Here is an 18,464-nt window from a genome sequence, read left to right as displayed (position 1 = left end):
TATATATATAAAATTATTTAATTAATTTCTTTATATTTGTATTTGTAATTTTATATGTATGGGTTTAAAAGTTTGGGGTCTCAAAGCTTTTTTTTGCCCCCTAAAATTTCCTTATATTCACCAAGCTGCATTTTATTGGATTTAAAACAGTAAAAAAAGTAATGTTTCTTTTGTGAATAGAACTTAGAACGGTATTTGTTAGAAAATGAAATCTTTTGTAGCATTTTAGTGTCACTTTTAATAAATTTTTCGTCCGTTCCAAATTTACATGAAAATACATTTTATTTTGTCATTTATATATGTCATTTATATAGACACTCTACAAGGTGCCCATTTATTCCCCTTGTCCTTTTTCTGTCATCATTCTCGTTGGAACAACAGACAATAGCTGCCTGCTCTTCCAGAGCTCTTCAGTCAAGAAAGGGCCATTTCATCCAGACGTACAACTAGGGCAAACCGAGCAGAACGCTATCAAATAGTTGTAAACAAGTTGAGCGGGCGAAGAAGGTTTGTGATGGAGGATTTGTTTTTTTTAATGTGTGAAGCAGCAGCTGTTTTTTAGACAGCCTTGAGATCACTTGTAGTATATTGCACTGAAGACCTTTTGTGAAGAATTTTACCTGACAGAAATGAACAAAAATATTGTTTTCACTCTTGTTGAGAGAGATCCACGATCCCCTCTAGCTGTGCATCTTCGTGCCCTGAAAATCTTGTCCTGCTCTGTTATTTTTCCCTAGTGAAAGTTGTAAAATACAGCATAAGACTTGCAGAATTTAAGTGTGCGTTGCATCACTGCTGTTGTACTGATTTGCCTTGAAACTGCAGATTTCTTTTACACTAAAAAGAATAGTTCACCCGAAAAATTTAAATTGTCATTATTTTCATGCCGTTTTTTTGTTCCAAACCTGTATGCTGGTTTTTTTTTTTGGCACAAAAAGTAGCAGCTCTACTTGGTAATACTACTGTATAATACTAAAATTATGATACATATATTAGCCGCTATACTTTGAGTCTTATCTAGCCATACAATATCTCTGAGTGTAAATATTCTTCAAATTATTTTCTTTTATATTCCACAGGAATGAGGGTGAGTAAATAATGGCCGAATGTTCATTTTTGCTCTTTATCCCTGTAAAGCCCACTTTATATTTGATACATGAATTTCGAAGACCTCTAAATTGTCAGCTTGATCAAAACAGTGCTGAAAAACCTGGTTTATAGATCTTATAGATCATATAGTTCATAGTTTTTAATGAGCAAAAGGTCTTATAATAAAAAGGTAAAGGTAATATAATTCTTAAAATGTCCACCTTCAGGTCATGGTTCTCGTGTCTTTTTGCTCTAAATCTTTAATAATTTTTATGAAGCAAATGCAATACCTTTTATATTGTTAGAAATTTTTCAAGATGAACATTTAATGGATTGAAGTAACTTAGATTTACTTGGTTATCCATCTTTTTTTAATATAAAAATTGTTAAAATATATGTATTAAATATAATACAGACTTTTAAGGAGTAATCTAATGAATAACTGATTTGTTAAATCAAATGAAAAATTGTGAGTTTGATTGGTCCAGACGCTACACATTTGTACATCTCTCGGTCATGATTATATTACATTCCATTATATGTTTTTGCCCCCACTATAACAACTACAGAAATTTGATCATATAAAAAAAGCATTTAAATAGCATCTTACTAAGACATATTATTGGGGAATATAGAGTGACAACTGATATTTATATTGACACATAAGTAACAACAACTGCACCAAATTGCATATTTGTGCTTCGTTTGAGCCTCTAAATAAAATGGAGGTGTTTTTTTTCCATCTTCAAGTGTGAGCTCTATATTCTCAGTATGTCAAACTATATGGACCATAAAAGCCTGATGTGTCAAATATGATAATCAAAAAACAAAACACACACACACACACACATTCATATGTTAGGCTTTACAGGTTTTAAATGCTGATGTATAGCTAGTAAGTCTGCTATGTCTTGTTCTCTTACTCTCAGTCTTTCTTCCAGGGGTGAGTTGTAGCCTTCAGGCAGGCAGCTGGGTCAGGGAGAGCGAGTACGAGGCAGGTGACGGCCCCCTGCGTGCCCGCGTGAACAGAGGCAGCCTGGTGAGTGACAGGCCAACATGTGGAGGGTCTAACAGTTATCGACACATTTTCCTGTCCAGAGAGGAGGAATAATGGCTGAGTGAAACCCTCTCCTGGTCCTGCTCTTTAATGGTCTCTCATTGTCAATCTGCCATGTTGATCTGCTCTCCTCAGGCTGGCTTGGCTTTTATTACTGACTGTGCTATGGATTGTGGCTTGTTTCGAAAGTCACACGCTTCCCCCGAGGACAGAGAATTCAAAGAGAGGGAACACACTTGTGACTTTATGAGAGGACTGTGCATTGTGAGACAATATAGGGCACTGGTGATCTGTTTAGGCCACGGTGTACGACTCAAATGCTTTGCAGGGAAGAAGCCAAGCTTGGCGTTCTGCTCTGATTGCTAAGAAGCCTCATGAAACAGTCTAATAGCAGCCCCTCTGCAGTTCTTTAACGTGAAAACAGCAGGGTTTGGATGCGTGGTATAGGATGAGGTGACATTTTAACAATATAAAATTAAGCAACATTGTGAACATCAAGATAATGATATCTGTTTGTTTGTTTAATTCCGTTCTGTGATCCAGTTCAAACTGTCTGATTCATTGAATTGATTCAAAACTCTGATTAGGTGATTCATTTGCATCATCATTCAAAAAATATATCAGACATATATATGAATTTTCAGCAGTCATTATTCCAGTCTTTAGTGTCACACGATCCTTAAGATGTAACACGATATGCTGATTTGGTGCTCAAGAAACATTTCTTATTATTATCATTGTTGAAAACACTTATGCTGCTTAATATTTCTGTGGCAGTCCTAAAAGTAAAAAAAAAAAATAATAAAAAATGAAATTGCTTTTGATCAATTTAATACATCCTTGGTGAATTAGAGTATGAATTTGTTTTTAAAAAGTCTTACTGACCCCAAACATTTCAATGGTGGCACATATTTAGGTAAATATGGACATTTATTAATAAAAATGTTGGTAACATTTTATTGTAAGGTGCCCTTGTTACACATGTTACATGTACTTACTATTATAATAACAATAAATTATGCATAATTACATGCAAGTAACACTAAGCCAAACCTTAATCCTAACCCTAACCATATAGTAAGTACATGTGGTTAATTAATATTACACAGTACATAAATGTATAATTACACTGTAACAAGGACACCTTAAAATAAAGCGTAACCTAAATTCTATGTTGATGCATATTGTTATATAGGTAAATGTAATTATTGATTGCTTATTTAGTGAAAAACAGTTTTAAAATCATGCTTTCATTATTTTAGAATACTTTTTACTGAAGCATTTTTAATCTAAATTGTGTCAACAGTGCATAAATATGCAGAGAGATTCTAAATATTGAACTGAAAAGCCTGAAAAGTATTAAGAATTTTTTTTAGCCTCATTCCACAATATGCATTCCATATTGTGCTGATATTTACCAAAGATAGCATAAGCCTTATTAATGCTGTACTGTATACTGGTTACCTCTGAAACGGCATTAGAATGCAAAGGACGCATTTCATAGTTGAATTCTGCTTTTATTTGTGTGATATTGCAGCTGTGTCCTGGTTATTGTGAGGCTTTAATGGCCCGAGTCTAGCATGTTGACCTCTCAACAAGTGTGTGCCAGTGACCCATATATTTGCAGATCTTTGCTTTGGGCATCTTACGGCTCCCCTGAGCTGGCATTGTCACAGACCCATCCAGACCAGACCTGAGCAAAAGCCTGTTACTTTAACCCCAAATGTCCTGCAGCTGCTTTTGTAGATGGCACAGAAGTGGCTCAGACTTTCACTGAACCATATCTTACCTTGTTTTTTAACACTTATCTCTTTGTGGCAGGTTGTTAGTTACTTTTTTATTTGTGAGAGGCTCTATTTAAAGGGTTTCTGCAGTCATGGAAAACCTGGAATAATAATTTCAATGGAATTCCCTGGAAATGTCCTAGAAATAAGTCAAATATTACAGTAATGTATATTTTTGTGACCAGTAGTTCAGCATTTCATCAGCTAGAAATTTCTCTATAAATGTTTTAAAAATCCTGATTAAGTAATCATGAAGAACTGGAACAGCGATGGAAATGTTTTGATCAAAAGGGTTAACTGTCTTAACTGTGACATAGCAGTTAGCACACTTCAGATACATTGAGCTTTGGTGCTCTTGTGGGTTCAAATCTGGCCTGTATTGTGACCCAGTCAGCTTTCTCCCTCTTTTCCCAATCATTTCCAGTCACTTCCACTATCAACATGGCAAGGACTCAACAAAATGGCAATAATCACAAAGCAGGCCATTATAGGATGCCATAACTGATACATTCAGGTACTTTGATGCTTTGTGTACTGAATCGCTCTCGTTTTCTCATACATTTTTAGCTCCCTCCCCTCTTTGATGGCTGCTTCTTCTACATGCTGGGCTCCTTCTGTAAGCCACCAAAACACGAGCTCATTCAGTTAGTGAAAGAAGGAGGTGGACAGCTTCTGAATCGCCAGCCCAAACCCGACAGTGACGTCACGCAAACCCTGAGCGCAGCGGCCTACCATGCCCAGCCTGGTTCAGACCAGGTTCTCTGCACCCAGTATATCTTATATGATCCTCAGAGCTCCTACAAACCCCAGAAGGTCCGGGTAGGTAAAGTCTGGTCGGCTCCATCCACGTGGTTTATGGACTGCATAGCTGCCTTTCAACTACTGCCAGTGCCGGCGCACTAGGCCATATACTTGTTGTGTTATTATGTTTCTGCTTCATGACATCAAATAAAACCTTTTTCTGCATAAGAGAAATTAGTTTTTATACTTATCGGAAGATAGAGCCATCATAATTGCTGTTTTTATCCAGCTTTATGTGAGGCAAAATAAAGGGTCTGACTGTCCCCTGAAGATTCAAGTCACGTGGCAAGTCTCAGGAGAAAGTATTTGCGCGCTTTTTAGAGTCTATTGTGCTTGTTCTTTCTTTCCGGGCCAAATTATGCCATCTGAAAGCTAGAAAATTATGAAAACATTTCCCATTGTCAGGATACATGACCTATTTTGAGCAGACTCGCAACTTGTGTGCAAACCATTCAGAGATCTTGTGGGAATTAGTTTTATTTCCCCCAGACAAAACTTACATCTTCATCAGACTTTTAAATGCAATGCTAATTGCTTAGACCGCTTTTGTTTTAAAAAACCAAATGGTATTCATAAAGTCCAGGACAGGATAATGGGATTCTAGCTACAGATGATAAGGTGACATTTAGATTAGATGGAAAACAAAATACCCAAAGAGATGAATGAAGAAAATATGAGCAATTAATTCTCAAACGGTGGCCCTTTCAAACAAGCATTTTTTTTGTTTTCTTTGCTCGTTGTTTCTGCAAGGGTTAAAAAAAATGAAAGATTTCTGGTCGTCTTTGGCTATCTCCCAAGATGCGGCTTTCAATGGGATTAGTCAGGGATGCTCCTAATTGCTATTGATTGCTGTGAGCCGCATTAAATTGCTTCGCCCTTGTCCTGCAGGGACGTGGAGGGAGGCAATTAATGGTGTAGACAGGGTTTGGTGGGGTGATTAATTGGAGGGTATCGAGGGTCCTGTGGGTAGAGGGAAAAATGCACCCAACTCTTAACATCTGACTTTGCAAACTTTATCATCTCTCTTCTAAGAGTTAAGAGCTTTCAAATGCACTTTTACAGAACAGATGTGTGCAGACAGATACAATCCTGAGGGCAATGACTCTCATTATGTATTATTTTTTGCAGTTCTTATGTTGCTTTTGGCTAATAGTATATCTGAAGATGTCCTTAATATAAATCCCGGCTTTTTTATTCATCCAAAATCATCTTTTAGCCAGAATTTATATTAAAGGAAAAGGCTGGAGATGTAGTATATTTCTAATTATTACCTAGAATCTACCCACTACTGTGATGAAAAGTAAGTAATAAGTACTGAAGAATTATCTTCTTTGTACAGTATGTTTGGAAAGTTCTGCTGCCAAACAAACTTTCTTCACTACATGAACTGAATGATTCTAAACTGGATTCCAGTTTAAAAAATGCAATGTCTTGAGTCCTATTCGGACAAGACTAGTTTTCCCTAAGGAAGATTCAAACTTTTATCTTTGCACATCTTGGTAAAAATTACCAACTGTTTACCAGCTTAGCAATCCTCTGACAAATGATGCTAGGGATATATAAACACCATATCACATAGACAATTTTTAAAATCCATTTTTAAAGAAATATTATAAATAGAATATATTTTAGCTTTTTAGATTAGATTACCTTTGCCCTCACCCTGCCTTAAATTTAATATTTAAAAAACACTAATAATTTAACTGTTAAATGTAATTTTTAGTCTCAAGTCTCAAAAATAATGTCCATTAAAAAAAGAAAGAAAAATAAATAAATATAATTTTTTTCCTAAATTTACTTGTAGCATTTAAAAAAATGTATTTAAACAAAACTAGTATTGTGGAATTTTAATATTAGGTGCATTAGCATTTAAGAATATTAATATTAACATTTCTAGTCACAGCACTTTTTTTTTTTATCATTGAAATTTTTAACTACGCTAAATTTCTTATTTGCTACCTAGTGCACTTCATCTGTTTTTCCCCTCTTACATTATTTGGGCTTCTTGCCAGCTGGCGGTTCATATGCTTCCTACTGATATCCTATCTGATGTTAAAAGAAAATTAAATCAATAAAGAGAGCCCCATCCTCTGTATAGTAGCATCAGGTACTATCCTCACCTTAATTAATTTCTTCCCTTAATTATATATGATTTTGTGGGCACACAAGTTTTTTTTTAAGCAATTACAGATGTCTGGTGTTAATAATTGTAATTCAAAACATCTGTACAGTGCTTTCCTTGGATGTTGGAGTATGTCGGTCTGTAGGACTGGAAGCAATTCAGTTCTGCCTACTGTTTCTGCTACTTACGATGAAAGTCTCACTTCTTCAATCGCTTTTAGGGAGCTCTAGGATTTCTTTGTGCCACTTCCTCCTGTTGTATCAGCACTTTAATGCTCTCCTAGACAATGATGAATGAGTAAACCTGTGCTGGAGTTACAGTAATGGTCTGAGCTCCTCTCTTTCCTGCTCTCTGACCTCAGTGTGGTGACTGTTTTCTTAGCAATTGCAGAATAAAGTGAACATGTGCCCGGCTCTCCATGTGACAGAGGGAATGTGATGTTTCCACACAGTAAATGGATGGCTGGTTATAAAATACTGCTCTGTCAGCATGTAGGAACTGCTCATGTCTGCAGTATCAGATGCCCTGTGCGTCTGGCTGGAGATGAGCTGGTTGGATTTGCTTACAAAAGATAGGAATGTTTAAAAAAAAAATAATAATAAAAATAATACACACACCGGCTTTCTTTTTTACTGAATAACACTTTTTTTCCAGTCTATTTAACAAAATAGTTTTGTCTTCATAAATAATACACATTTTTAATCCTCTTTCTAACTCTGAATTCAGAATACACATTAAACGCTTTGAGATATTTACATGTTTATACATTTAGGAAGGGCACCTGGGCTTTGTATTGTCCCGTAAAAATGAAACACGCGTATTATAATAATAATAATAATTTTCATTTTAAATAATAGCACTGTTAAATGATACATATTAGTGAGTAAAATTTGTTTTAAATGAATAGTTCACAGAAAAATGGAAATTCTGTCATCATTTACTCACCCTAATGTTGTTTCAAACCTGTATGACAGTTTCTTCTGTTTTTATTCACTTATCTTTTCTTCCAGTGAGGTTTCCTGCTGCAACTGAATCGAGACAGTGAGTTGAACTAAATATCCGTCGGATTTGTGAATGAATCATTCAGAAAGATTTCGTTAACGTGACCAACTAATTAAAAATCAGTTAAATGATCCAGCATAAAATAATAATTTGTTCGTTAATTGGACATCTACTTCTCTCATAAAACCTCTTGTATATATTTTGGTCTGTTTCTCACTAGTTATTTTCTGGCTTCAAAAGACTTGGAATGTAGTGCATGAATCATGACTCGGTTTTATCGTATTTTGGGTTCCTTTTGAAGCTTGACAGCTCCAGTTCCTCCTATCCTAACATACCATACATCAATAGAAAGCTTATTTATTCAGCTTTCAGATGATGTATAAATCTCAATTTCGAACAATTGACCCTTTTGACTGGTTTTGTGGTCCAGGGCCACATATATATATACATTGAGAATAATTCAACATTGAGAATAATGGAATGGGAATTACTGTTGAGTGTTTATAATGTTTCTAAACCTTTTGTTTTATTTACCAGTGTTTTACATTATTTCTGAATGTAGTGATAAAATGTGACATTTTCTGTCATTCACTGTAATTGCATAGAAATTCACAATTTGAGAATGAGTACAATTCTTCAACATTTCTCCATTTATGTTCTATAGAAACAAGTCATTCAGCTGTGCAACAACATGAGGCTGAGTATATTATGCCAGGATTGTCTTTTTTGGGTGAACTGTCTCTTTAAGTGTAAGGACCCTCAGTGCCCGTCAGTAAGAAAAGCTGATTGTTTTACAGTATTTTTTCTCCCTCTTCCATTATAGATGCAGTTTGTTTGTTTTCAGGCACAAGTTCATATAACAGTTTTGTTTAGAAAAAGAACAATCTTCACAGCTTCCAGCTACAGTTAGTCAGTGTCTCAAAAAAAGAGCAATGGTTCACTTTTACAAAACTGACAGTGAATGGCGGAGACATTGACAGACATTGAAGGCCATGTGCACAAAGAATCAGGTCTTTTTAGAAGCATGATGCAAAACACAAGTTCTTCACGGATGAAGCCGGTCCTTCCTTCAGTGGACATACTGTAGCTTGTTATGAATCAGGACACTGTGAAAAAGTACAAAGGAGATGTATTCCACGTCATCAGTCCTGGCCATTGTGAATTCCATGTTCCATGATTGTCAAAAGAAATCATACATCATACATGAGGAATCATACATGAGGACAGATGGGAATTTTAAGTGCCACAGCTGAATTTCAGTCAATAAATAATCAATAAATGACAGTTTCACTAATATCTCTCATGATGTCCAGTGATGTGCAATATGCTGCCAAAACAATAAACAGCTGTCTAGTTTAATGAACATTTAGGGTTAATATATAAAAACAAACAAACACGGTTTTATCCCATACAACAATTCCAGGACGCATTTTGTTTCAATACAGGCTGAGACTTTGAATACTTTAGGGCGAATCTCACAAAAAATTGTGAAAAGAGCATGTCCAGGTCATATTTCACCCCAAAATCAAGAGAAAGATTTTGCATAAAGAACATTAAACCTATTTTTTAGCACCATTTAGATGTTATATTGTTTTTGTCATTTTATACAATTTTATTTTGTCAATTAAGCAAATTTCTTTCCATAATGTAAAAAGGAAATATTTTAAGTATTTATTCATAATGATTATATATAAAAAGTATATCTACTATGTGTCATACATATATTAGATCACATTCATATATATATATATATATATGTGTGTGACCCTGGACCACAGAACCAGTCTTAAGTCGCTGGGGTATATTTGTAGCAATAGCCAAAAATATATTGTATGGGTCAAAGTTGAACTCAACCAGGCGGTAAAGACGGCGGTAATGTGGCTTTCAAAAGCAAAAAAAAAAAAAAAAAGGGTTCCTGTGGGCTACGGATAATTGCCACAATGCACAATGTAAAAAATGCAACAATGCAAAAAAAAAAAAAACTAACTGATCACAAAATTGGCATCATTTTCATTGTGCAATTTTTAGGTTGAAATGTGATTGGACATATTTTTGTGAGATTTACCCACTAATGTGATTTTGTTGTTGTTTTGTTTAGTTTCTACAGCCATAAATCATTAAACTGAGATTGTATAGTAATTAAATGAATGCGTTTCTCGCAGGGCTTTGAAGCTCATGTTCCGGTGCCACAGTAGATGTATCATTTTAGAACTATAGCAGAGGACAGATTAGCTCAGAAATCCTCCTCTAACTTGTGATTTTAGAAAGCCAAGTGCCCTGCACCCATTGGGATGGGCAGGCTTAGGACAAAAAGAGAAACAGAAGCCATGGAAACAAAAAGATCGCCCGCTCGCATAAGCCTGAGCTTTGATTGTAGCTGTGGGTCATGTTTGCTGCTTAGTGCTTCAGAGTCTCGCTCGTGACAGCTTGTGTACTCATCCGCATGCTCTCTTCCTTCAGTATCGCCCTGTCTCTGTGTTAGACGATGCTACACAACATCTGTTTTTTATATGATCAGAGCTGTAATAAATGTCCAGTGTGAATACAGAAAGTGTCTTCTGCTATATGTCATTTATGGACTTTTACAGTTCATTATTTCAATCGAGACCTAATGATTTGTTGACTTATTGGACAAGCCTTAGCTTCTACATTGAGCTATAGAGAGACAAGAGACCCTGAAGATGAAGTAAAGGCAGTGAGCGAATGTGTATATGTAGATATATACATTCTAGCACCTTCTTTGCAGGTCCCGCTGTTGCATTCATTGTCGTCTCATTACCAGATCTGCAGATCTGTTATTAAGTAGCTCATCCATCATTGCTTAGAAACAGAGTCCAAAATGTTAAAGGGAATGAATGCTGTTGAATGGGAAAAAATACCTATGATAAATCGCAGGTGCTTGGTGAAGTTCCCATTGAATTAATGACTGGTATTCATCACTGAGGAACCAAAAAAAAAAAGGAAATCAGACAAGTGGGTGCCTGTTTTAAAGAGGATCTATAAGCTCTGCATTAGTTAAACCTGAACGATGGTCATTGCTAACGTTGTGCTGTAATGGGTCTCTGCACAGATATTGTTGCGATACTGGAAAATCTTCAGCAAATGTGGGCTAAAAGCGGCTCAGAGTCTGTTTAGAGGTTCTTATTGGTTTAAGTGCTTCTCAAAGTGCAGTTGATCAACATCTTCCTTCTAAGCTGCGAGCGAAATTGCCGTGAGCCGAGGTTACGGATGCACTGAAGATCAAAAGAAGTGGTTTAGAACGTCGCTTTGAAGCGCCAGACTGTATGCAGATTCCTTCCTTTGTTTTAGCCCTCTGCATGCTGGGCTGCGTATCTGCCGGGCAGTACCACAGAGGGCATGGGCGGATAATTTATCACTGCATATTGCCTGATTAAGGAAAATTAAAGTAGGCTGCTGTGGGCTAGCTAATTGCTTAGATAACAAGTTCAAGCTGCTAGACTTTAGGAAAGCGTGTTTGTTTGGGCTTGGGAGAGAAAAACAAGGGTATTACAAACAGAAAACTCTGCAGTACGGTAGCGATATATAGGATGCACTGGTTTAACGTTCGGTGACACTTTCCACGAGTAGGGTACAGTATATAGCCTATATTGAACAATGCTATAAAAGGAGGTCAAATTGAATATTGATGGGTGGTTTGTTTGTTTGTTTATTTATTTATTTTTCTATGAAATTGAGCATTTTTGCCATTTGGGATCTGTCTAAATACATTATAAAATATTTTTTGAAGTTGTAAATATAGCAGCGATTATTGAAGTACATTTTACAAGAAAATTGTTTCAGTCTTTCAACTTATAAATTTCATGTTTAATTTAATGTGTTACTTGACATTTCTTTGAGACAATTTTCACTCCAAAATTACTAGTAAATTTCAAAAATAATTACAAAGCAAATCACCAGTTTAAGTTGATTTTGTAGTCGGTAATTTTTATATTTTGTTTTTGAAATAAGTATCTCATGCTGACCAAGGCTGCATTTAATTGATCAAAAACGGCAATATTGTTTTTGACAAAATATTATTACAGTTTTTTTATATATATATTTAAAAATTTCATTTATTCTTGTGATGGCAACGCTGAATTTTCAGCAACCACTACTCCAGTCTTCAGTGTCACATGTCCTTCAGAAATCATTATAATATGCTGATTTGGTGCTCAGGAACTATGTATTATTATCAATATTAAAACAGTTATGCTGCTTAATATTTTTGTGGAAAGAGTTTTTTTCAGGATTCTGTGAGTAGAAAATTTAAAAGAACAGTGTTCATTTGAAAATGAAATTGCTGAATGAAAGCGTCTTATTAAATATACATTTTTTTAAGTTGTTGTAGTGTACCCTATTCATGGAAAGTGCTTGCCACCTAAAATACTGGATCCATCCTTATATGAGTTTTCTTATATGAGTGATGCAATAAAATAATTTCCCAGAACAATCACTGAATAATCTTCATTTCTCAGTTGTGTTTCTCTTGGGCCATTTTCCAATTATGTGGTGTAGATCTACCTTATTCCCTCTTGTTCCACTAATTAAACAATTAAATTCGAACTTGTCATTAATCATGTTTCTTAATGAACAAGTTCATACCCCCTAGTAATACTAGTAATACTACCACTAAATATATATAACTCATACTCAACAAATGCGGGAACACAGAGGCTTGTACAGGACTAGTGGAGGTGTGGTTTTGTTTATGTAATGTAATGTGTGCTATGCTAAAATATCTCACTGTAAGCGCAGACTAAAATGATCAACTTTATCTTCAGAGGATTGAGGTGGTATTTTAGGTTTAAATGTTCTCATTGAGCACTCATGATTATGTGAAATATACAAACACTGTGTTTAAGCAGCATAAGCAACTAATAAAACTAGTGGTGAATCTCATGAAACCTGTCAAGAACATGTCTAGATGTCAAAATCAACTGAAAAAGAAGAAGAAATTGTATTTTGCCCAATGAAACTGAAGATATTTTGACACTTAAGCACATTCACCCTTAAATTATCATTACAAAAATGCAAAATACTTCATTATCATTGATGTATGATTAATGTAACACTCATTAATGTAAAGTTTAAAAAGTATTTGTCTATTCTGATAGTATTTGTTGTACGTTATAGTGATTTAATTTTTTTACATTTTTTTTTTTTACAAATATGTAATTCGTTTATTTTAATAAATGAATATATTATTTTGATATTTTAATAATTTGATCATTTAATATTCTTATATTAATTTACTAGTAAAAATATAGTATTTTATTAGTAAGAATATAATGAGAAAAAAACTATTTTGAGAGAAATGTTAAATGCGAATTTGGGTTAATTTTTATAAAAAGAAAATAAGTCAAATTGCAAAAAATGTATAATGATCCTGAAAACAGACTTTATTTTATGCAAATTATCATTTCTAATTTTACTGTCTTTATTTTGCAGTAAAAAACTATATTTTTTGTAAAATATTTTTGTGTTGTAAAATATTTATATATTATGGTAGTATTTGTTGTACTTTTTTGATGATTAATTTTTTTTTTAATAATTCCTTTTTTCAATATATAATTTGTTTCTTTTAATGATTTATATTATTTTGATATTTTAATAATTTGATAATGTAATATTCCTATATAAATTTAATACTGTAAAAATATTGCATTTCATTAGTGAGAATCTAATAAGATAGCCTGTGAATAATGTGGAGTTACAAAAATAAATAAATAAATAAAACAATTTTGAGGCAAATTTAAAATGCACATTTTGACGAATTTTTTATGAAAAAAGGTCAAAGCGCAAAAAATGATAATGAATTTATGCAAAGTATCATTTCTAATTTTATTCTCTTGATTTTGGAGTGAAAAGTTTTCATGAGGTTCACCCTAGTAAGAACTCATCACAGGAGAAAAATGTGTCCTCAGTGAAAGACACTTGTTATGATTCTGCCAAGGACTTTTATGGGTGTGTGTATGTCTGAGTGTACAGTATGTCCCATGTATCTCAGCATGTCCAGCCACATCAGTTTGCCCGAGGAATTGTGCTCCTGCCAATCAGTCCCTCGTTGTCATAAGGTGGGCCGTCCCCTGCGCCGACAGCCGTGCCGCACATCGCATCGTGTCCCTCCCTTCAGCTCCAGAGGGGTTCTATGATGACGCCTGACCGTTGAGACACTCCCGGCGCAAGCACTGTGCAGGCTTCCACCAGTCCCCGCTGTGGCACCGACAGATGGTGCAGTCGTCCACCTTCACTTCAATGCCAGCTGGGATGATCGTCGTTCCAGCGAAGCAATTTGGACCTGTCACATGGGGAAAAGGAGGAGATTTTAAGGAAGCAGGAATGAGCGAGAGCTCGCAGGAGCCTCTTTTTTTTGGGGGGTGGAGGGGGTGGGGGGATGCCAGAGTGACTCACGGGAATTGTGAAGGCGGAACAGACGTGTGGATGTTTTTCACAGCCATGCACCGATGGGCTTGTTTTTGTAACACTAAAGCTCTTTTGCTCCTCTTTCTTTCTCTCTTTTTCTTTCTCTCTAATTCTCCGCCTCACACACCCATCCTCTCACTGGTATGCTTTGCATTCTAATGCACCACAGGCTGCAGGGGCTGCTGAACAGTCATGCTGGCACTATGCGTGATCTGAGCACACTCCACTCATTCTCTTCTATTGTAGCCTTGAAGCATTGTAGACCATGAGCTATGTAGAAAAACAGTCGGTTAAATAAAAATACATTGAACTTATTACATGGTACACTGATTAAAGGGGCCATCGGATTCAACTCTTTCATTCAAAGCATGTTAAGGCCAAGTTGTAGTCAGAACCCATTCAAAAATGTGAGGTCTAGTAAGATTTTCTTTTTCCCCCCTTTTTTTTAATGAAATGGATACATATATTTAGCAAGAATGCATTAAATTGATCAAAATTGATGTATTAAATTGATAAAAAATGCTGTTTCATTCATCAAAGAATCTGTAAATAAGTTTCTACAAAAATATTAAGCAGCACAACAGTTTCAACATTGATAATTCATGTTTCTTAAGCACCAAATATAAAATTTCAGCTTTGCCATCACAGGAATAAATTACATATTAAAAATATATTAAAATAGAAAAAAATATATTTTAAATTGTAATAAAATTTCACAAAATTACTGTTTGTACTGTATGCTTCGATCAAATAAATGCAGCCTCTGTAAGCATTAGAGACTAAAAAAAAAAAACATGAAAAAATCTTACAGACCCCAAACTTCTGTTAGTCTGAATTCGCAGAAACCCGACTGTATTATGATGTTAAAAACACAAATTATTGCTTTAGTCCCACTAAAATCAAACTTTATTTTGCATGTAAACACTTACTGTTCACTGAGAAAAGCCCACTAAAGTAAATGAAAGCTTTTAATTGGCATATGGTATCTAAATTAGTAGGGGTGGGACAATATATCGATATGGCGATATACCGTTGTCCTTCTCCATGCGATACGAGAATCAGTATCTGGCGCCAAATATTTTACTACAATACAATACTACAATATATTACTACAATAAGGCGCTCTATATAGATTTCCCTGCTCCCAGCATCTAAAAGATGCGTGGAAATCGTGGCCGCGCCATTTCCACCTTCTTTCCAAAGCGCTCTGAGCATGAGCAACCATGAACCGCGTTCTCTATGAAGATGGGGAAGCACGAGGAACCGAAGGATAAACAGATTTCCAGCCACTGTTTTAGCTCTACTGCTATGTATATGTTTATGGGAAAAAAATGAGGACTAAAAAACTGCCCCGGAACAGCTATCGGCGTGGAACACCATAGGCACCGATCACGTTATTATTGCAGAGCGCTTATTCAGTCCATGAGTAGCCTAACCTCTCCGCTCGGATCTCAGGTAGATTTCCCTCACTATATGAGTGAGAGAGAGCGGCGCCGGCGCGTCCAGTTTTATGTGAACAAAACTGGATGCTCATCCTCTCTCTCAGATATTACAAGTGCGCGTTATGCAGTGGGCACCGACCGGCAGAAACATAAATCTGCGCCTATGGCATGGACGACGAAACAAAACCTCGTCAGAGCCGTAATGCGGCGCAGAAGTGTGCAGTGTGTGTGCCTGCCGGGCGTCTATATTTGAAATAACGAACCTGAGCGTGCAAAAGAGGCCATGTGAACGGCTTTTTCCCCCTGCATGTCTTGTGTGCGGGGCTCCGTTTTTATGATGAGAGGAAAGTTTGAGAAAGCACTCCAGGTAAATTTTGAAATGTACCAGGTTTATATATAGGCTATATATAAAGTTGATAAGCAGTTATGTGTTGGTTTACACGCAAAGAAAAATGTAAGCTTTTAATAAGTCCAACAATAAAATGATTAATTTCCTTAGCATGTTAAATTTGGCTTTTATTTATTCCATTATTTTTTGCTGAATAATGATTTATAATTTTTTAATTTCATTACATTTTTCATGAATATTATTTAAATTGCAAATTTATACAGTTAAAACAAATATAATACTGTATATCATGTATCATAAAACATTGACATAAAACCAAAAACATTGCAGTTCATGAAAATTCAGCATTACGCAATCTTATGAGAGGAAGACTATGAACATGAGCCCCCCCATCCCTCCATCTCCCCCTTAATCCTTGAAAGATCACCTTTTTTATGAATGAAACTTTAAAAAGCTGTTTTTTTCATCTGCAGGAAGAACCAGTTCTGCCCTTTTCTTAATTACCTTGCCATAGAATATGGCCGTGCTCACTGATGTAATGTTACCTGTATTCATATTTAATCAAAAGTAAAATTGCCATTTCAATTTGATTATATCCATAATACAAATGCCATTAACATACGACTAATCAACATTATTTCACTAGTATTAATGTTGTTATTGTTACAGCTTAACAAATTGCAGCTGACCTTGTTAGCTAGCTAAACTATTGTAATAATGTCATTCCACTATTGCACAGTGTTGCCGCTTGGCAACACATACATTTGAATGATTTACCAAAAACTAATTTCATAAAAACTTTTTTGAGAGGTGAATATGTCATCATAACATCATAACAGTGATGTTTCCGATTTTTTTGTGGAAGTGACACGGACTGGTCCTTGTTTGTTACTGACGTTTTAGTTTGCTTTCAGCTACTACCGACAAGAGACGGCAGTCTGTCAGAAATCTCGCCACAGAAAAAAACTGCATGTCATGTGACTTACCCAAAGCACATCATTGGCTAAACTAAGGTCTTCTCTTTCCAACAAAAAAAACGAGAATGTTCTCTTAAAGAGACAGTGGCAAGGAAATGAACACAAAGACCACGTTGCCATATGGCCACACCATGCGGTAGAGGGTTAAGTACAATAAATATCAAATACTTTAAGACTTTTACTCAAGTAATATTCTAAACGGTGACTTCAACTTCTACCAAAGTCATTTTCTGGTAAGATATCTGTACTTTTACTTGAGTATGGCTTTCAGGTACTTTATACACCACTGATCGTGATTCATATAGTATCGTGAGGTACCCTGCGATTCCTACCGCTATAATTTAGTACAATGGACAACTTTGGCTGTTGCATCTTATGGTTTCTTTAGTCTCTGAAGTCATGAATGCCACTATTTTTTTTTTAAAAGACCGTGTGCTAACATTGTGTAAATGCAATTCAATTTGAAAAATATGCATCTTTATCCATCATGGTTTCTGTTCCATGGACTTGATGATCATAGTAGACCCTTGGAATGTGCTCTATCAAGTGCTCTATCATGTGCTCTATCCAGGGGCGCCGCTAAGGGGGGGAAAGTTAGGACGATTCTAAGGGCCCACGCACTTTTGGGGCCCCCAGAGATCTGTTTTATTAGTAGTAACAATAGTAGAAGTAATGTAATAGAAATTATAAATGTATCTACCAAAGAGTTACAAATAAAACAAAATTACGCCTTATTTCTACATTTCCAGCAAAATGATCTCCCCCCATTCACTGCATGGTTTAGTCCCGTCCTACGTAGCCTAGAGTCACGAGTGAGATCAGATGGTAAACTGTCAAATTAGAGATGTCTTCGAGTTCGAGGGGGGCAAACCGAGCCGGGCGATTTGGTCAGTCGCACTTTTAAACACAATTTAGTTTTGCTATAGAAAATATACAAATTCACAGTCTGATTACACAGAGCAGCAGCAGGAAGCGCCTGAGGTTGTCATGGCAACCAGATACACTGCTCACGAATTACGGCTGCACTTCTATTTTGCCACACTAAACTTAGCAATAATCACGTTGAAAATAATACACAATAAACATGCCTGTCAAAACGATCTCAAAGGAGGCTTTTATTAAGCAAATCGATGAGTGAATTACACATCCACTGTTTAAAAAAAATATTTTAGCTGGGTTTCCACAGGCAGGGTCACAATTATCTACAGTGTATGAAGCTAAAGGTTTTTGGGTTAAGGTTCATAATGTAGAACATTTTTAACATTGTATGCTGTATGTGCGTAGGTAGCTTGCAAACAAGGAATACAGTTGTTAAGCTAATAGTCACATTTAGCTGAGTAAGATCACGATTGAGAAATGTTGGATACTGCTGGAAATGCTGCTATGGGGTATCCTATTTATTATTTTAGGATTTTTTT

General features: G+C 35.6%; 2 protein-coding genes across 5 annotated transcripts in view; one reads left to right on the top strand and one right to left on the bottom strand.

Moving 5' to 3' along the window:
- Positions 1-4,896, top strand: part of bard1 (BRCA1 associated RING domain 1) — a 30,419-nt gene extending 25,523 nt beyond the window's left edge. For all 3 annotated transcript variants that reach the window (XM_016554745.1, XM_016554746.1, XM_016554744.1), the window contains 2 exons: positions 2,031-2,128; positions 4,498-4,896. In XM_016554745.1, the coding sequence (XP_016410231.1) occupies positions 2,031-2,128; positions 4,498-4,833 (434 nt within the window). In that variant the 3' untranslated portion in view covers positions 4,834-4,896. The remainder of the gene's footprint in view (positions 1-2,030; positions 2,129-4,497) is intronic.
- vwc2l (von Willebrand factor C domain containing 2 like) overlaps positions 1-18,464 on the bottom strand; it is a 46,987-nt gene that overhangs the window by 3,009 nt on the left and 25,514 nt on the right. The window contains exon 4 of one of the 2 annotated variants that reach the window (XM_016554747.1): positions 13,778-14,153. The exons of the other annotated variant lie outside the window; for it this stretch is intronic. Coding sequence (XP_016410233.1) covers positions 14,002-14,153 — 152 coding nt within the window. The 3' untranslated portion in view covers positions 13,778-14,001. Of the gene's footprint in view, positions 1-13,777; positions 14,154-18,464 lie in introns of those variants that run through there. 2 annotated transcript variants of the gene reach the window in all.

This window comes from Sinocyclocheilus rhinocerous, unplaced genomic scaffold, assembly GCF_001515625.1.
Source record: "Sinocyclocheilus rhinocerous isolate Xijiao unplaced genomic scaffold, SAMN03320098_v1.1 scaffold226, whole genome shotgun sequence".
Lineage (NCBI taxonomy): Eukaryota > Metazoa > Chordata > Actinopteri > Cypriniformes > Cyprinidae > Sinocyclocheilus > Sinocyclocheilus rhinocerous.
Note: the sequence above shows the minus strand (reverse complement) of the source record. Positions and strands in the feature narration are given on the sequence as shown.